Source organism: Mus pahari, chromosome 8 (assembly GCF_900095145.1).
Source record: "Mus pahari chromosome 8, PAHARI_EIJ_v1.1, whole genome shotgun sequence".
Taxonomy (NCBI): Eukaryota; Metazoa; Chordata; class Mammalia; order Rodentia; family Muridae; genus Mus; species Mus pahari.
The window spans coordinates 40,058,084-40,078,794 of record NC_034597.1 but is presented as its reverse complement, the minus strand read 5'-3'; the positions used below and the strand labels follow the sequence as shown (position 1 = coordinate 40,078,794).

General features: G+C 42.6%; 1 protein-coding gene across 5 annotated transcripts; it reads left to right on the top strand.

The window, feature by feature from the left end:
- Positions 1-901: 901 nt before the first annotated feature.
- Ccdc198 (coiled-coil domain containing 198) lies at positions 902-19,430 on the top strand. 5 transcript variants are annotated; one of them, XM_029541681.1, is made up of 8 exons: positions 915-983; positions 1,070-1,290; positions 2,542-2,624; positions 8,635-8,721; positions 10,046-10,147; positions 11,634-11,793; positions 15,726-15,856; positions 18,990-19,398. In XM_029541681.1, the coding sequence occupies exons 2-8, from the start codon at positions 1,074-1,076 to the stop codon at positions 19,170-19,172; spliced, it is 963 nt and encodes a 320-aa protein (XP_029397541.1). In that variant the 5' UTR covers positions 915-983; positions 1,070-1,073; the 3' UTR covers positions 19,173-19,398. The 5 variants fall into 5 exon arrangements, with proteins under 5 accessions (XP_021059704.1, XP_029397541.1, XP_029397542.1 ...); XM_029541682.1 differs by having other exon boundaries at positions 942-973; positions 10,049-10,147; XM_029541680.1 differs by having other exon boundaries at positions 942-973.
- Positions 19,431-20,711: the final 1,281 nt, after the last annotated feature.

Here is a 20,711-nt window from a genome sequence, read left to right as displayed (position 1 = left end):
TGACCAGCTCTCAACTTTGTTTTTTTAATCATTTCTACACTGATGCAGCCTCTCAAAGTTAAATAATACTACAGCAAAAAATTAAAGCTAGATATTTCCTATTGACTCTTATCACCATGTTAGCCCTTTAGCAAATAGATTTCACAACATGGAAAATATTTTTAAATCCTCTATGGAGATATGCCAAAGGCACCTGTAATCTGTAGTCATGTAGTCAATTCAATTCACACTTGAATGTGGGTTCCACTCTGAGTAAAGGTCTGACATAAAACTTATTCATAATGCCATCACTCAAAACCCACTGGTCAAGACACTGGCACATTTCCCTCCATTTTCCTTTCTACTTAAAACAACATAATAAATAGGCTGTATTTGAAAACATTTTTTTTATTTGGACCACTTATTTAAGAAATTTGTTCCTTCATTCCCAGCAAGGAGATGAAGAAAACATCCTATTGTCTTTTCGTTCTCCTGCAATGTACTCATTTCCTTCAAAGGTAGCTCAAGTAATTGATAGAAAAATCAAGTGAAGCTTTATCTACCCCCTGCTTCTTTTCCTAACTGGAAGACATATCCTGTAATTAAAATTATAGATTAACAAAGCCCTAACTCATTAGCATCTGTCCTCTCATTTCTAACAACTTAGCTCCTCTGGGTTGTTAGTACTTCCCCCGACATATTTACTATAGAAGGTGCTTCTAAGGCTTCTCTAAAACCCTGCTCTGTGTGTCTTGTAATGGCCTGGGGTTGGATAATTGTTTAATGATCAATAGAAACTTCTCTCCATGTAACTGAGTTTTTCCAGAGAGTAGAATAACCAAGTCAATGTTTAACTGCATTCTTTAGTTCTGGAATGGCAAAGTAGAAGTTGAAGGGAAGTCTCCATGGAAACCAACCTCCCAGGAAGTGGCCAGAGTAGTTAGTGTCCGGGGCACAGAACAGGGAAGATGTCATGAAGGAAACACCTGCTTTGGTAAGCCGAGGTAAACTCCTAAAAACATTTAACTAAATTGAGCTCTGTAGAGGCCCTCACCCTCTCTATCATGGTTTTCTTCTCAATATCTTCAAGGAACATGGGCCTGGGTCACTCCAAGGCTCACCCTCGGGTGATCAAAGTCACACCTTTACAAAGCCAACAAGCAGAGACACCCTCAACTGGCCCTGTGTTCTTTCCATTGAATCGGTACCTGGAAGAAAAAAGCCCATTCTCAAGATTGCAGGACCAAAGTAGAATTCGAGAAGGACAGCTACCACCTCTTCGAGAAACTTGGTATGGAAGGCTCCCTGCAGGTATGGCAAAACCAAACATAAGAGCTGCACGTCTGGATCTTGGGAGGGCTGTGGTATATTTACATGACTGTCTCCATGATCTCCGGAAGTCTAGAATATTGAAATATAGGAGAATATTTTTTCAGTGAGAACTGAATGTCGGATGAATGTCTTCTGTTACATTTGAATGCTTGTATCAATTCTGGATAAAGCACTTTTCACCCTTCTATATAAGAAGGAAACACCAACTGGTCTCACCTGAGTCTGTTCTGATTTCAATGATTATGCCCACCTCCTTATGCAGTCACAAAGAATGTTGACAGTTGCAAAGACCACAGAAATTACAAAGCAACGGATGTGCTAAATGGTGGCAGTTGTGCTCCAGTTGGATTCTAAAATTAAGTCATTGTTTCCAGGGGGACTTAATACATCAGGCTTTGTAGTTTTGAGAGTAGCACTTTAGGAATAGATCTCTCCAATTTGAATTTTGAAACCAATCCAATCAGTATCGATTGACTACATAAGGGACAGTAGGTAAATTACCCTTCCTGAAACCCATGTTCTTTATGGTCATCACAGAATTAAGAAACTTTTTCCCACAATGATAGGGAAGCTCTGGGCCTGAAATGGCTGCAAGTTGTTCTTAGGTATTTATTATAACATGTAAAATGTTTCCTGGTGACCATAAAGATAATTAAAACAGATATGCTAACTTGAAATGGGAAATTTATGTTTAAATGTGTTATCTGGTACATAGTCCATATATTTGTGTCATCTTTTCTCTTCTTCACATTCTGCATCAATAACACAAATGGGCTCTCCTTCCCTTTATTTGGGGGGAAATTTCATGATATTGAACTAGTGAGCTGGAGATAGCTCAGAGACAGAGCCCTTGCCTAGTACACCTGAGACCCTGGATTTCATTTCCAGTACAGAAGGAAATGTCGTAAGACTAGCCGGTAAGTTTCTATGATCCAGGCTAAATTCTGTGTTTGATTAATACCTGTGATCAGTACATAGTTAATTTTGCATTTTTGTCCAGCCTAGGGGGATATGGAAAGAACAAATCAGACTAAAATGTTATCACTTGCATTCATGTAGGGACCCTGCTCTGTGCGTCTCATCTCTGCATTAAACCAGAGACTTAGGCATGTATAACTGAGGGATGCAAATTGTATAGATAGTGACTACTGAACCATAATCAGCCTGGATGCCTAACTTGACAGTAAATTGCTTTTAATGGTTTATTATTGCCCCCTCCAATCTTTCCAGTATCCAGGGCCATGTATCTTGACATCCCACTGAAACATGAAGAAACAAGTATTATCAAAAGGCATCCACCCCGAAGAATTCAAGTAAGATGAATTTAAAGGTCTTCTTAAGGAATGTCTTTGCTTTAATACTTATACCCCTTTTCATCCATAATTATAAAAGAACCTTAAATACCTTGTTAATGAGATGCAGTTACAAAGAATCTTGACAGTTGCAAAGGCCATAGTATTAGAATTTCCTTTAGCAGTGATGTCACTTTTGAGACTCATAACCCCACCCCACCCCACCCCCCAAAACCACCCCCAAAAAAGTTGTTAACAAAGAAATAGGCTGGAAATTTAAAGGACCTGAATTTAGAACTTGGTTGACTGAGTATTTGAAAATGACAACTACTACTAATATTAAAGTCAAACACCACATAGGAACTTGATCTATGTCATTCAGGTAGTCCTCTAGCCCAATATAAAAAAGAAAATACCATCTTTGTTTTCCACATACGGTTCAGAGAATGAAGTAAATTGTCAAATGACACTGAAGGTATTAGCCAGGCCTATGATACTTCTAACCTTCATAGTAAGTGGTCTCCATCTCCCCTTAGTCCCATCCTTTAATCATCCTAGATGTCATAAGCAGATGTTGAAGTTAGAGACACTGGGGCCAGATATGGTGGTGCACCACCTTAATCCTAGCCCTTAGGAGGCAGGTGCAAGCAGATCTCTGTAAGTTCAAGGCCAGCCAGGGCTACATCATGACTGTCTAAAAGAAAGGGGATAGGGGACAGAGCAAAAAAAATGTGATGCATCTACCTTGATTTAAAATGTCATAGATTCCCTTTAGAGAGGTACAAATTCCAGTAGGACAGCTCATCTTAAAAAGAGAAAGAACTCAGAGTGGGTCCTTGGAAATGAGTGTCGGATAACAGAAGGCATGGGGCTCTCTGCGAGCAGCGCAAGGGCACAGCCAAAGCCTACCTGCTCCACAGTTCAGCCAGATGCCCAGACTGGTTCGGGGGCTGATGGGGCTCTCTGCTGAGGACTGAGGTCAGCTCTTATGTGCTTGTCCTCTTTGGAAGCTCGAAGTTACTGCTTGAAGTGATTATTACCTTTAGTTCCAAAAGAGCATTTTCTTCCAGAAATTTTAGAAAATGGGAAGATAATATTTAGTTCAAGAAAAGTAAACAGTAAATGTAATGAATCAATGTCTAATTTAAAAATATGAGCATATCTCTAGCTTATTAGAGAAACCTAAAGCTGGCTTCATTCTTAAACTAAATATGGCCTTTTAAGGGAGTATTTAATATATGTCCCTATGAGTCTCTGACACTGGCTAACTCAGACAGAAGAAATCGCTACAACCAGAGAAATACATTCATGTAGTACTCTCTAGACCACAGAATAATTTTAATATTTACCAATCCTAAATAAGCTAAAATTAGGTTTTGATTGCTTAAAGTTCAAAAAGAGGGTGTGGATACACTGTACCCCACAAACTAGCAAACCACCTTAAGATCAAAGAATCAAGACACATTATCTGAGCACAAAGACTATGCTTTCTTTACTCAATGTTACATATTCAGCCACTGACAATCTATGCCACACAAAAGTTTAGTAGTGAATGAATGAATAAATGAAAGGAGCTTCATCCATGGTGGAAGGAAAACATGCCGAGTTTACAAAGATATCAATGTGCTTAGTTATAAGGATACAGGGATGTTCTGTTGAACCCAAGATCTGGGAGACATTAGACTTAGCAAACTTCTGATAGGCAAAATTCTGTATAGCTCGCCTGAGTTCTGTATTATAACCCTACATTCATTTCCCTCAAAGTTCAGTGTTTTCTGTGCCTCAGGGCTCCCCTAAACGTGAATCTTACACATCTAATCAAACGGACAGAGTTGCCTGACCATGGCTGGTATTCCAAATTCCTGTGGAAGAAAGATCTTATTGCCTCAGCTTTACCAGTGACTCTAGCTCTGATCCAATGAGCTGGGAGCAGAGGACATGCTTGTGCTGGAGAGACGTGGGCAGAGGAGGCACCCTGTAGGCTCTGGAGTCAGCTCCCAGATAAAAGGGAAATCACTAGGAACTTGGCAGACACTCCTAAAGATATCATCTATAATTATCTTCACAAATGAGGCTCAGCACATTTTTCACCACAAATGGGTTTTTTGAGAGAATAATAAATGCTGGGTTCCCATGACATGCTAATTAATAGCCTGATCTCTGCCAAAGAAAAATTCTAAAAGTATTTTTAATTATTAAACCAAACCTAATTGCATCCTAAATAATTTGAGTTGGGTATTTGGCAATCTCCACTTCCGGAACCTCTCTACTCCTTAAGGAGCACCTCTTCCTGGAGGTGAGAACTAAGCTTCTCTCTCCACTTGGGAGCTCTTAATCAGTAATGTCCCCACCCCTGTGTAGAAGAATTGATCAGCAGCGCCCCCTCTGGCCTGCCCATCTTCTCCTCCACTCATGCAGCCTAACAGGACCATCTTCCTACTAATGTCCTCGACATCCCCACCCCTGAATGTTGACTCACGTAGTCTAGCTGGATAATTCTTTGATTTCCAGAGATTTTTTTTTCAAGTTTCAGCATCCTTATAAGGCTCATCCTGGACAACCTACTAACCATTGCAACCCCCATCCCAACAGTCCTGATTCCCTCAGACCTTCTCTCTCATGTCTTCCCAACCCACACACACACTAAGATATTGATACTGTACTTGAGATTCCCTAATTCTAACATGTGAAATCCAAAGTGTCCAAAATCCATTTTTATCTGATCACTGACATTACCACAGGAGAAAAAAATTCCAAACCTGCAGCTAACAAGCAGAAACATTGAAAATATTATGTAAAATACCTTCAGCTACTGTGCCTAGCAAACACATGAAACAAACTGTGTCCAGACTTGAGTCCCATTCCCAAGATATCTCATTATATACGAGCAAATATTTGAAAAGCAGAAATAAAGTTTCAAATTTGAAACACTACTGGTCCCAAGAAACTCAAGTAAGGGATACTGAACATATATAATATACGCAGTAGGATTTTAATACCCACTGGCACCAAAGCCCCCACAAAGGAAACAATGGCACACTGAGATTTTAGTAATTCGGGGAACTTTCCTTTGCAACCCTCCTTGCACAGAAGTCTAGCTAAGAGAAACAGTCAAAGATAGTGCAGAAAGCGTTCAAGGCGGCAGACAGGTAAGCAGCCCTGGGCCGAGGCAGGGGGAGAGATTTCTAGAGCCTGAAATAGAGTCAGGTAGAAGAAGCTGCACTGAGGGTAAGAGTGGCCTTCCACTGAGAGACACGGTCACCCCCAAATACCTAACCTCATTGTCATCTCCTCAGTGGCTACACCCAATAGGATGCCAGAGGCAGGGAAGCTGCTGCATGGGACAGGCAGAAGACCGCTGCCAAGTGGGCAGGTGGCTCTGGAGAGACCAAGAACAGCCACATGGCACCACTCCGTTCAAGTTCAGGAGTTTTCCTTTAGATTAAGTTTTATCCGTTTCCTTTAGTGTTAAATTTTATTGGATTTTTTCCCCATCTATTGAAACAATCACACACACCCACACAAAAATAAACAATTCCATGGGTTTTCTCCCCTCCAGCTAATACAGTATAGAGTTTATAATGGTGAGCCGTGCTTGCGTTTCTGGCATGAACTCGACTTGGTCGTGAGATAAGTACACACATACACTGCTGAACTGCATTTCCTTAGACTGTGTATCTGCCGTAAGGAAGGAGACAGACCTACACTTTTCCAACACAGTTTAATGTCAGCTTTGCCATCAAGATTGAGTTACTCTTGTAAAATTGAGATTTCGCACCCTTCTTTTCCAAAACATTTATTATAACACAGAACTGCTCTAGTTCCCTAACATTTAGTAAAAACCATGTTTAGAATCTCAGACTTTTAAGGAAAGTGATAATTTTTCCTACTAGCTTAATTTATAGGTCTGGGTTGGTTTGAGTATCTTATTCTTTCTGAGTGTTTCTTGGAAATTAACCATTTACCAAAGCTGTTGAGTTTATTGTTACGGAGTCTTATCTTCTTCATATTTAATCTTTTGCTAAGTCCTGTGAAATGAATTGTCCAGCTTTCAGGTGGAAGTATGTGTTTACTGTGTGTGTGTGTGTGTGTGTGTGTGTGTGTGTGTGTGTGTGTGTGTTGGCTAGTGGTTGGTGTCAGATAGCTTCTTTAATCACCCTCTACTTTATTTGCTTACACAGAGTCTCTGGCTGAACCTGGAGTTCATCAATTCAGAGTTTAGCCCATTTACCCTGAGCATCCCATTTCCACCTCCCAAGTAGTAGGGCTCCCACTTTGATGGCGAGCGTTATCTGCGGAGCCATCTACCCATCCCCAGATACATTTATTTTCCTTCAGTACTGGGCAATGAACCGATGGCCTCTTACATGCTAAAACAACATTCTCTGCTGCTCTGTTCCACTTCAGTCCTGCAGCTCTTCCAATAATAAGCAGCATGACGGAGAACTCAGCCTTGATTTCAAATCGTGAACCTGGATCTTCTATGGAGTTCCTGATCTCCTTTACTGAATATAAATAACTTTTTACCTGGCCTAAGTGTCTTGTGGATCGGCTTCTCACAAATATTTGCATTTCTGTTTTCTGATCTAGAGAAATATTTATTTGTACTGAAGCCAAATCATGTCATGAAAACCTTTGGGGGGGGGGTGTTCATGGATAGCTCCTCTGAGCAAAGAACTACATTGTAAAGACTTAATCAGAAATCCTTCTTGGGCCTTAAGTCATCTCCATGATCATCTACCTAAAGCTGGCATAGTGTCACTTTCTCCACTTCCCAGAATCTTAAGAGACATGTTAGGTCACTGTGCCAGACACGTGTTACATTTTCTCAGAGTCGCTCTGACCCACCTTCCTTGTCTTTCTAATAAACAAGGCCAGCCTCTCCTAGGTCAGGGATTGTCACCAAGTGCAGAGGTTGATCCTCCGGTCCCGAAGCCCTCGCACATATTCCAGCTGATGATACTAATCAAGTCATTCAGAAACCTTTAGGCAAATATATTTCCTAATATTAAAAAATGAAAAAGTACCACCCTACCATTTCCCTAAACAACTCCTTCTGGTATGATTCTTCTGCAAGGAATGAAGAGAAGCAACTGCCTTCCTCTGTAGGGGAAGGGACGTGTGTGTGTGTGTGTGTGTGTGTGTGTGTGTGTGTGTGTGTGTGTGTGTGTGTAACCAGGATTCTGAAGCAATGTCACTGGGCTGGCATATTTACATGAAGACAGTTTTCCCAACTGTTTCCCTGTATTACTTCCCTGTATAGTTCTGTGCAGGTGGAAGCCTGTTGGCACTGCCGCTTGCTGCCATCTAGTGGCTTGGCAAAGAGAACGTGTGGTTCTTCCAGTTCTTTTTCAGAAAGTAGAGCTGTAGAATAACACCTGACATCAACCCTTAGTCTCTACAGGTATACCCATTGATGTGTGCGCACGCACGCGCGCATACACACATACACACACACACACACACACACACACACTGGGGGTTGTGGGGAGCAACTTAGACAGACCCATGGATATACTCCTGCTCAGTTTCAGTGAACCTTTTAAGCTCCAATAAATGTCTTCCATGCTAGGAAAAAAAAAAAATGAGCCTACCATTTGTTAGCAGTTTGTACTCTTCTCTTAAGTGTGCCTTGCCACCCATGATTACTGAAGGAGCTTCCCCAGAGACCTCCCTAAGGACTGGGACAGCACTGGGTGGTTAAGGGAAGATCAAGTGTGTCTCCAGTCTTTCATCTCTACTAGTCTAAGACCTAAGACCTCTTTGCCTCAATACAAAGTGCTCAAATCCCTGACCAAGATTTTGATTAATAACTCACTGAAGACAGTGAGACAGAACAATAAAGAACCCTGTAGGTCAAAAAGCTCTTCTCACAGATGACAGTGGTGACACTGGGTATGACCTTCTCTGCGCATGCCCAGGAGGAAGTGCCGCTTTCACGCGATGCTCAGGTAGTTTAATGTATCTGCTCTTGTGTTCCATCGTCTCATGGCGTGAGGGATGCTGAATACTCTAAATATTGGACTTCTAGAAGCTTGAACCCATTGACCTGCCACAAGCAATTACCTCTGAAAGGCTTCTGTGCCAGCAAGAAGCCAGAACAAAGCCCAACGCAAAGGTGAGCTGGGGCAGTTGTAGACTGGGGGAAGTGGGTGAGACTGGGGGGAGTCATTCTTTTCAAGTTTCCCCTTCACAGAGGAGTTCAAAGCCATCGCAGACTGTTCAGTCCTTGGCAGGTAGAATGAAAAACATCAGTGCTTGCTCATGCCTGCTTGCAACTGGCAAGTGCTCTCCACCCTCGGGTGAGGGCGGGCTCTATCTGCTTTGTGGAGAAAACAGAGCCATGTAGATGAAAAGGGAATCTTGCATGGAAACTGGTGGTTCTAGAAGTTTTCATCTGTGCTTGGGGGGGGGGGAGTCGGCACAGCTCTTCCCTTCTCTCCTCCTGGATTTAAAACGTCCTTTTTAGAGGTCAAACTCCAGGGGGGGGGGACTTATCCAGAAGTAATTCCCGACTTCTGGGCCACCAACCTTCATCAAAATGTAATCCCAGGGAAGGACTTCAGTTAGCTTTGCCCTGCTGAGTACAAACGAAAGCTCTTTGTAGGGGTCCTTTTCAAACCTTGTCCTGACTCGTTCTGAAGCCAGCCAGTCACTGCTGGGTGAGGTGAGGTTTCAGAGTCACCTGCAGGCTAGAGGTCCTCAAGTCCGTGCTTAAGATGCTGGCAGTGGCAACAGCCTCCCTCTAAGTTTCTGCACCATCCAACACACTGTCCACAAGGCAGCACAAAGCCAGTTCTGTCCTTTACCTCTGGGCAACAGCAGGTGACAAATGAAAATACGTTCACCACTGCTTACCCTTAATAGCCACCTCTGCCACTGAATTTCATGACAAACTAAGGGGAAAGCACCAGACTTACCAGTAGTCATTTCGAAGCCGCCCTTAACCACCGTGCTCCCTGTACTTAGAATATGAAAGCATACTGTAGAGAAATAAGATCCACAGGACCACTTGGGGGTGCTCTTCTCATGTCACAGCTGTCTATTTATTCAGTGGTAGAAGACACGGTAAGAGAAAGGAAGGTCTCATCAAACCCAGACACTTTTCTAGAGAGATATTAATAGCATCTGTGGGTGGGGGAAATGGTACATTGTTGAAGTGAGATTATCAAAATGAAATTGTCAAAGCCTTACATTCAGGCTTTCAACACTCTGCAAGAACCTTTAAAATACTACTAGATACACGGCAGATTGCCACTTAATTCACAGACAGCTATACAAAGGACTTGTCAGGGACACACACCAGTATAGCTTTATCATGACAGGAGATCACTATGGATTACAATGGATTAAGATCTCCTGCTCCAAGAAGGATTGAAGGCTGTGGATGGCGGAAGTCAACAACAATGACCCCAAACTAATAAACATGTCATCTTTCACAGCAGGAAAATGAGAAGAAAATTCAACTTCCTATGTACACTTCTGGGAAAAGACAATATTTGCATAAGATGAAAATGCTAGAGATGAACCATAAAAGACAAGAGGTAATGAGAAGAGGGTCGCATTTACCAAATATGGAGGGCACCATCACTGTCCCACCAGGGCCAATCTATACTCAGCACTGGAGCAGAAGCTGCCACTGCCCAAGCTGGAAGAAACAGGAAGGTGACCTTTGCTCCCAGCCTTGATCTCTTTTAATGTTTTAAACATTTATTTCCTCATTTTGTGGGGGCAGAGGGCACACACATGTGCTACAGTGCATGTCTGGGGGCCAGAGGCCAACTTTTTGTAGTAGGTTTAATTTTCTTCCATCATATGGGTTCTGGGTACTGAACTCAGATTGTCAGACTTGGTAGCAAGCTCCCTTAATCACTGAGCCATCTCACTAGTCCCTTGAGTGTCCCTTTGTCTTTGTCTCTTTGTTTTGTTTTTGACATAGGGTCTCATTACATAGTTCTGGCTGGCCTGGAACTCACTCTGTAGGCCAGGATAGCCTCCTGCTTCCTCATTGTTGGGATTAAAGATATGAATCGCAAAGCCTACTTTATTTCTTTTCTTTTAAAGCAAGCTGCCCTTTGACCCTCTGGTTGCAGCCTGAAAGTGGGGTAAATCAATAATACTAGTTTCTTGGTTTACTTAGGGAAAAGAAGTCATTCTTTATTCTGATACACAGACCTCTTCCTGTCATCCATGCTGCAGAATTTTCAATAGAGAAACACTTGGTCCTGGGCATGCTTGTACCCCATGCTTGCAGGGCTGTGCAGGACGATTGTCACAAGGTCTAGGCCAGCCTGGGTTACATAGAAAGTTTCAGGACAGCCTGAGCTATGGAGTGAAATCCTGTTTCCTTTTCTGCCGCTGTAAGAGAATTCCAAAATGTGTTAACTAACAAAGACAATAAAGATACTGCTCGTCATTCCAGAGGTGGAAAAGGCTAAGACTGTTGATAAGAGGCAACACAGCACAAGCAAGGAACGCAGAGGATGAGGGGTCAGGGGCAAGAGCAAGCCAAGGCAGGCAAGCAGCCTTTACCACTCTTTCTGGGGAGACTAGCCTCCTCCTATGACAGTAGTTTTACTCTATCCTGAAGGAGAGCCATCTCTTAAAGACCTACCTACAAACTGGCATAAGGGTTGGGGTAGGGATGTTTCTGACCTATATTTTAGGAAGACACACTGGAACACTTTCTCCAGTAAAGCTCTGCAACGGCCCTACCCTAAATCCCCCTCTCTAAAGAAGCATCCTGTGGTTCTGCCCTCTGTAATTCCAAACACCACATCTGCAGACAGAGGCCAACAGGCTTCCTCTTTCCATTGGCCATGCCTCTCTGAGACAGTGAGCATGCTCACTTGTCTCCTAACAAGCCTGAGAATAAAATTCCCACACCATGTGACGGGAGGAAAACCACTCCACTGTGTTCGAGGGTGTCCAGGTCTGTGAACTGTCCACTTTTGATGCTTCTGGGATGTTAATCTGTTCGGGGGAAGACTGTTTAGGGGAACACTAACCACTTCTAGTTGATCATTTCAGGCCCAAATGGAGTTGAGGAAGAGTCTTCTGAGTAAAGCGATGCTTGACATGCAAAAGCTGAAGGACCATAATGGCAATAAAATCACCCAGAGCAAGCCAAGGAGCAAGGGCTATGACATTCTCACCATACTGCCTGATGAAAACATAAACAGAGACCCAGGTGAGCCATTTCTTTAGTAAAACATTTCATGGGGTGTTTTGTTTTCTTTTGGGAGTTTAGTTGTTTTAAGACAGATTTCCATGTAGTCCAGGCTAGGCTCAATACGTAGTCAAAGATGACCTTGAACTTCTGATCCTCCTGTCTCTACCTCCCAAGCACTGTATTGCACCACTCTCCCTGGCTTGTTTATGCCACGCTAGGTATTAAACCTAGGGCTCTATACATGGCAAGAAAATTGTCTGCCAACCTACCTACATCATTGGCTCCCTAGTTTTGTTTTGAGACAGGGTCAAATTTGAACTCAACCCACACACACACACACACACACACACACACACCTCCATATTTTGCACACTGAGATACAAGCATGTTTTAAACTTTATCAAATAAACATCCATGATGGGCAGGGGAAGAAGAGTAAGGGGACAGCAAATAGCTGTCGCTGAGGGGCTATGTGACATCTGAGAGTGTATGCTGCATTGTATTTTGCATCTCTGGGAGGAAAAGATAAAAGCTTAAGCTCTCCACTCAGGCTTCTCTCTTCTTGTACGTGCTAAGTGCTTCCCAGGCACTCCTGAAGTCCCAAGACCGGCTCATAGAATCATCTTACTGTCAGAGACGGGGGGCTCCTACAGAGCAGTGACAACTGTAGTCACAGGACAAATACCCATCCCTCAAAGCACCCTCGGTCAAACAGTTCAGCCTCCCTGGGTCCCCAAGGATGTCAACAGTGAGTCTAGCACCACTGCCTTCTCCACCTGGCTCCTGCTGCAGCCACCATCCTTACTGGGGAGACCCTCATGATCCATGTCACTTAGGCCAGAGCTACATTCCCAGTCCCATGTTCTGAAGTTCTAGTTCATGAAGCACTCTGTCAGTGCAGAGCAACCTCATAGAAAGCACATCTGACCATACCGCTCCCCTGTGGAGAAAGCCATCACCAGGGCTGGAAAGCTGGCTGAATGGCTGAGAGGGCTTGCCTTCCTATCAAAAGATCCACGTGTGGGCCCCAGCCCTCATGTAGGGTGGCTCAAAACTGCCTGTAACTCCAGCTCTGCCCTCTTCCAGCCTCCTCCAGAACTTGCCCACACATTCCATAGAATCACAGAACTACATACTCATAAATAAAAATAAATATTTAAACAAAAAAGCAGTCAGGGGGTGGAGAAATAACTCAGCAGTTAAGAGCTCTGACTGCTTTTCCAGAGGACCTGAGTTCAATTCCCAGCAACCACATGTTGTGAAATAAACAACTTTTGCAACAACAACAAAAAATAATACTGACAAAAAATAAGAAAAAGGCGCTCAGCTAAAGTTAAGCACCGCAAAGCCATCTCCAGAGAACAAGCCTAAATACACATGTATCGGCAGGGCCCAAGGACAATGTGCCAGGCTTGGAGGGACTCAGGAGGGACTGCAGACATGTGTTTACTTTCCTGAGACTTTCTAAAGAGGCTTCGCTCTGTTCCAGCTGTGCTTTGTTGATTATTCTCTCTCTGAACGAAACCTGTGATCCCAGTCCTTGGCCACTCTGAGTCCCTTGGACCACATGATGAGTTCAGGTTCCAAACTGGACTCCAGCGAGAGACCCTGTCTCAAAAGCAGGGCAACCAGCTGGCTCTGTGATCTGGCCCTGACACACATTCTCCCCTCTAACTCTAACACGACGAGAACAGCTAACACTCACCCATGATGTAACCCAGGCACTAACTACTACCACAACCTCCCGCGGGGGTTAAGCATCCACAGCTTTGTCTAGGGACAGCCTTGGGAAGTATGCAGGCCTAAAGCTGTGATCCCTTACCCATCTTTGAAGAGAAGGCTACATTCTCCAGTTCTAGATGGAAGCTGAAGCTCATAGACACTGGCCTTCATATGCCCCTATTCAGGACCTTTCTAGAGAGGGAGCAGAAAGAGGAACCCCAGCTGAAGTCAACGACTGGACATCTCTCTCACCAAATAGAGACTAAGTCAGCAGCAGAACGCCTTGAGGAGTGGGAACTTTCCCAGATCCCACCTCATCCTAGACCAGCATCTCTAGATAGTGATGGTGGGATAACCTTACATTTTAGTTCCCCGAGTGATTGTGGAGATCAGCTGACCTCAGATGGACTTGATCTCAGTGCAATCAACCCTTAAAGTCTACGGGATTTTTTTTTCTTTGCAATGTATGTGAATATGCCTGACAAAATGCTTCTAGAAACAATAACTTGCTAGCATGAATTAAAAATTCTAGAGGCTGGAGAGATAGCTCAGAAGTTAAGAGCACTGGCTGTTCTTCTAAATGTCCAGAGTTTGATTCCCAGAAACCACATGGCGGCTCACAACCATCCTTAATGGGATCTGATGCCCTCTTCTGTCATGCAGCCATACATGCAAATAGAGCACTTAGACAGATCGATACATACATACATACATACATACATACATAATACATACATAGCTAGATGCATAGATACATAGATAGATAATAGATAAATGGTAGATAGATGGATATATAGACAAATAGATAAATATTTTTTAAAAACAAAAATTTCTAATCGTTCTCATTTAAATTAGATCACAATTAATTGGGAATCTCATGGAGGGCGATATCTACAGCAACATCGTTGCCTGCTGCTGAAGCTGCAGAACAGGGAAATCTATTACTTACATTTCTGGTTGCTGTGACGAAACTGCTGATAAGAGTTTTGTGGAAGGAAGAGCTTGCCGGTTCTCAGTTCCAGGATACAGTCCATCACCGCTGGGAAGACATGACGGTAGCAGAGACTTGTCACATCGTATCTGCAGCCAGGAAGCAGGCAGAGATGGATACTGCCCCTCCAGCTTGCTTTCTCCTCTGTCTTTTCTACCCAGTCTGGAACCCAAGCTTATGGGATGGTGCCATCCATATTTAGGGTATGTCTTCCCTTCTCTGTTAAAAGTCTGGAAGCACTCTTAAAGATCCACCCAGGCTGGAGGATTCCCAATCCAGTCAAGCTGATAATGAAAATTAATTTTTTAAGCTTTATTTATTCATTTCATGTATGTGAGTAGACTTCAGACGCACCAGAAGAAGGCATCAGATCCCCATTACAGATGGTTCTGAGCCACCATGTGGTTGCTGAGAATTAACTCAGGACTTCTGGAAGAGCAGTCAGTGCTTTTAACTGCTGAGTCATCTCTCCAGCCCCAGTGAAAATTAATTGACACAAGAAGTGAAGTATCATCATATATTTCTTTAAAGACAGGGAGACTGTGATTCAATAAAGTTTCCCATTCTCTTGTTGCTTTCATTCGTGATACACAGCCCTATAGACAGAAACTTGCAAGGTGCTGGCATAATAGTAGACAGAGCTAGCATTTAGAAAGTGATTTTAATCACAGGATTGAGTGCTTCCTCAATGAACCACAGGAGGTCAGGATTATTACCACCTGTGTTTCGCAGGTGAGGAGACCAGATCCAGAAAGGACAAGGTCACAGCCAGATAGTGAGAGATGCAACTTCTCAGGATGCTCCACCCCAGAGGTTGCACATTTGACTGCTCTTGCCACCACCTCTAGCAAAGGCTCCCTCTTACTGATCACACGGAACCTCTCTGACTGCTTTCCCTGTCTTCTAAAAGTGATTCACTTTCCTTTCTCCTGTGAATGGAACATAGCCAAGCTCATATGCATTCCTGGGTATTCTGGTAGTTGGGGTCTGGCAACGCAAGATCCTCTTTTCCAGCTTTCACTGATTTAATGGCATATCCACCATTTCTTATTTCCCTTCAGAAGAGAAGATGGGAATGTTAGCCTCTTGTGAGACAGAAGCTCAGCTTGGTTTTCTGCTGCTTCTCTAAAACAAAACCACCTTTAATTTTTCTTTAGTTTATTCACAAGGTAAATTACACATATTCATATAAAATATGTAGTCATGTACAGTAACCTTCACTCTTTTTTGATGTAAGGTTCTGTGAATTTTACCATGTTCATGTGGCCACGGGCTCTCCAGAGGCATGACATGGATACAGCCAGAGGAAAAGCACTGACATTGGAATCAAAGTCTTTACTGAGCTTCAACAGTGCACCCTCTCTGGAGGTAGGCACATCTTTTCTTCCTAGAGCAGTCTTGCATACATCAGCCTTTCGATGATAGGTTTTTCTGCACTGTTTATTTTTTAAAGAATATCTAAGTACATTTATTGTTTCGCTCTGGTGACCCTATTTTTGCATGTACAAAATGGAGATAAATAGTATCAGCCATGTAAGGTTCATGTAAAGTTAATCTCGTGTGTATAAAAGGACATATAAGAGCTAAGGATGTTGCTCCACTGGGAAAGTGTTCCACGAGCTTGAGGACTGGAGTTTGGATTGTTCGTTTGTTTGTTTGTTGTTTGGTTTTTTTTGTTTTTTGTTTTGTTTTGTTTTTCAAAACAGGATTTCTCTGTGTAGCCCTAGCTGTCCTGGAACTCACTCTGTAGACCAGGCTGGCCTCGAACTCAGAAATCCGCCTGCCTCTGCCTCCCAAGTGCTGGGATTAAAGGTGTGCGCCACCACTGCCTGGCTGGAGTTTGGATCTTTAGTACCATGTAAAACCCCAGGTCATGGCAGTATGCATTTGTAATCCCAGTGCTAGAGAGGCAGAGATAGGGAGACCCTTGAGGCTTGCTGGCCAACTAAGCTAGCCAAGTCAGTGAGCTTCACTGAGTTCAGTGAGAGGTCCTGCCTCAGCAATTAAGGTGGAGAGCCATTGAAGTGACACTTGTCCTGAACTTCTGGCTTCCACGTGCACCTGTGCACACATATTCTTCTCCACCCTCAGTGCACACACAGAAACTGTAAGGTCCAGACAAACATATAGGAGTGTGGATAAAATATAAGGGAAAATGGGATTGATGTCTGTATCAGTTACTTGTCTCATTGAAGCAATAAGACACCTGGTAAGACCAACTTAAGGAAGGATTTATTCTCACTCCCACTTTCAGTTAATGAAGTCCAGCAGGGAAAGTGTGGCATCAGGGGTAGGAGACAGCTGGCTACACCTCATCCACAGTCGGGAAGCCGAGGACAATAAATGCACGTTCTCAGCTCACTCTCTTTTATTTGGTCTAAGACCCCAGCTTATGGGATGGTATCACATTCAACGTGGGTCTTCTCACCTCAAATAACTTAGTCCAGACAATCCCTCCTGGGCATGCTCAAAGGCAAGACTGGTCTCTTCAATACTTATGGAACTTGTCAAAATAACAGCCAACATTAACCATCACAAGGTCTTATACTGAAACAACTTCTCTTTCAGAGAAATGTCACCCTGAATCTATCATTTCAATGTCACCTTCACAATTCTAATCTTCGCCATCCGCCTATACTATTTAACTACCAAATCTTTGAATTACTGTGATATATATGTATATATATATATATATATATATATATATATATATATATATGATAGATTTTTCTAAAACACATTATAAAATATATGATGGGCAAGCATTTCTCATGCTTTTTGTTTCCTGTACCATCTAAATCACTCCTTATTCCCTCGGTACACATCAGAATATGTTGCCTTTCCCTTGGGGGCAGGGGAGGTGGTTAATCCTGGAGTTTTATACACTGTCTTCTACTCTGCATGCCCAAAATCCACTTAGATTTCTAAAGGTCATGATTTTTGTTATTTTTATTGTTTTGAAGTCTATAAACTGTACACTATCAAACATCTCATAAGAGAGTTGTTGCACCTGGCTCAGATGTCCTCAAACTTCACTACTTTGTACCCAGGACTGTGTACATGGTACCTTATTAGTGAGAAGGCAAGACTATACTATAGTGGCAAGACTACACTTTGGGGGACCACTTCTATAGTTAGTTCATCACTAGTGAGAAGGATGAAACTGAACATGTGCATCTGTATCACATATATCTTGACACTGGAAGGATTTTGGCACCAAGAATGCTGTGGGACTTAAGCTATCATTAACAGTACATTAGAACCCACAACTAATAGAAATTTTCTTCCCATTTCCAGCTCTACTTCTAATTATAGACATTCTAGGAAATTTCCATTCTCAGTGATGCCTCTTGCAATTCATAGCTCATCTTCAGGACAGAGGCAACTGGCAGGCTTAAGCTCTCATGGTTGAAGTAGTTCCTGGGTTGGGGTTGCCATTATTTCCCACGTCCAGAACGTCTCTGATCATTCATTGGTTCGTTCATCTTTTGGCTCTTTTAATGACAAAAATATACAAATGTGGTTTTGTTTTTCTGGTTTTATTTGAGTTTGGTTTGGTTTGGTTTGGGACAGATCGCATGTATCTTAGACTGGCCTTTAACTTAGCATGCATGCTTCAATGGATGACCTGAACTCCTGGACCCCCTGCCTTCACCTCCTGAGTTTTAGGAACACAGGCATTTGCCACCATCCCATTTTTTTATGTGCAGTCTGTTTTATGCATGCTAATCAAGCACTCTAGCCAATTGAGCTATACCCTGTCCCTGAATTTTTAGATAATATTGTGAATAAGTTGGAGATCACTAGGTTTGATTCACTAGTCTTGTTACTTTTAGATCACTAAAGAAAATTTTAAAAACTAATACTTACAGAGCTAACAGTCTGTGTGTGTGTGTGTGTGTGTGTGTGTGTGCGCGCGCGCGCGCGCGCGCGCGCTTGCAAGTGTTGCTAAAAACAATGAAAATCTCAACGTTGCACAAAGAAAAACCAGAACAAAGCAAACATGGTAAAGCAATTCTTTTTTGTAAAAAGGTCATGCCAGAATCCAAACTGGGCTAGCAGGCACTGGCACAGGCATTGCTCATGTTTCTTATTGACACAGGTGGTGACTGTGTCTTTTCTGCATTGGCTGGGGTCCAACCTTACAGTCTTTTGAAACTGGCTAGTTTTGAAAGAATTGTAGAAAGGAAATGAAGGGACACAGGGAAGGATGGACCACATAAGTCCAAGAATACAGTTGGACCTTTGTGTAAACAGCAGTTTTACCCGGTTGGGGGCAGGGGGATTAAAACATTTGCACAAAAGTTTTATCAGATAGGAAGGCAAGAAAGATTTTAATTCCTATGATAACAACAGTTTTATAGTTTACATAAAAGATTAATATTTAATTTTTCTTCCAGTATTAACCTCATGTTATTCTATAATAATAAACCATTTTAAATAATCATTCTTAAGGAGAAATTTAAAAAAAAAAAAAAAAAAAACTTTTGCTCTTTTGCAGGAAATCCCCAGGATGAAGAATTCTTGGACTGTCACACAGAGAATAACTATTATGTCCGGAAAATTGGCAAAATGGAAACATGGCTCCGTGAACAAGAAGCCCGGGGACAGCTTTTCTGGGACAGTTCCAGCTCTGACTCTGATGAGCTTGAGAAAGATGAGAGGAGACCACAAGCACTGGTGAGAACCAAGACAGAGAAGATCCCTCTTTATGACGACTTTTACGACAGTGCGTAAGAAAGCTAGAGGTGCCCCAGGTAGTAACGGCACAGAATGCCTTGGGTTTGTTTTCGTCCATAAAATCATTCATATTTACATATGGACTCCTCTGAGGGATGTAAGCTATTTTGGTATGCAGAAAGGATGTCATCTGGAACCTTGTGGTTAATAGCCTTGTCATGTCTGCTATAAATCTATGCCTTAAAACTAAGAGGCTGAAACAAAGGTCATTTGTTTGTCTCTCTTTTCTGTTGGTAGCTGGGCTCAGTGAAGTTGTTCTCTTGGTCTCTTAATGTGGCTTATGTAATTGGACATCATATGGCTGCTAAGACTAGAGTCACATAGCGTCTGAGCAAGGGCACAAGACAACTGGAATTTGATCACTTTCTATACAGTCTGAGTCTCTTCACATAGTCTGTGTGGCAAAGTAGTAAATTTTTCCTTTAAACCAGTTCAGTGTGTCTAACAGCAAATATGCCAGCTGGAGGGAGGCAGAGGACACAGACATGACAAGTGTATAATCACTGAATCCACCCTAAACCACTTCTATCATTTCCTATCAGTGAACGCAAATCATAGGCCAAATGCTGGCTAATGAAGAGAGTCCACACAAGGGAATAGGTACCAAAAGGCGTCCATCTTGGAGACTTTCAATAACACCATGCATCTCAAAACTTGGCACTTGTTTACCTTTAGAAGCATGTAGTTGGGCAATGGTGACACCCGCCTTTAATCCCAGCACTCAGGAGGCAGAGGAAGGCAGATCTCCATGAGTTTGAGGGCAGCCAGGACTACACAGAGAAACTTGGACCTGGGGGGGGGGGAGGCGCAGAGAGAAAGCAGCAGCTCGGTAGTAACATGCCTGTAATTCCAGTACCAAGGAGGCTGAGTCAGAAAAATCATGAATTCGTGACCAGTCTGGGCTACACAACAAAACCCTATCTCAATCAACTGATCATCAATAAAGGCAAATTAAATCCTATAAAAATAGATGCAAATATATTTTATATAAATACAAGTGAGCTTTTAAAGAAACATCACCATGATGCTACAAGAGACACTAAGATCACTCATGCTACTTTGTAAGTAAGTTGCCCGCACAGAAAGTGCTCACATAGAGGAAACTAAAATCGGCTGTGAAAGGTCATTGAGGAATTAAAGCTCAAAATTCTGACTACTTCACACAATCTACAAATGCCTTTAAGCAATTCAAGTTTCCAAAACCTCAGTAAAAGAAGTCAAAAATCAGAACACCATTTAAGTCTTCACTAGGAAATTTCCCAAAAGAAAAAAAATAGAGGAAAGTGCCACCTAAATTTGACACTCAGTCTCTTCAAACCAGTCTCTAAGAAGACTAAAAGCCTGACATGTCAGGATAAGCTCACATTTTCCAGGAACGGAAGGTAATGGGCCTGTGCTTCTTATAATTCCCAGGTTTTGTTTTCCTCTGCTTCCTTTCTATACTTCTTGTGCTAGACAAAAAGCTAAACTGCACCAGAGGAAA

Coding starts and splice junctions, on each gene's coding strand:
- Ccdc198 (XM_029541681.1), top strand. CDS start 1,074: ATGGGCCTGGGTCACTCCAAGGCTCACCCTCGGGTGATCAAAGTCACA. Junction 10,148..11,633: donor TGAACCATAAAAGACAAGAG/GTAATGAGAAGA, acceptor TGATCATTTCAG/GCCCAAATGGAGTTGAGGAA. Junction 15,857..18,989: donor ACAGTGCACCCTCTCTGGAG/GTAGGCACATCT, acceptor GCTCTTTTGCAG/GAAATCCCCAGGATGAAGAA.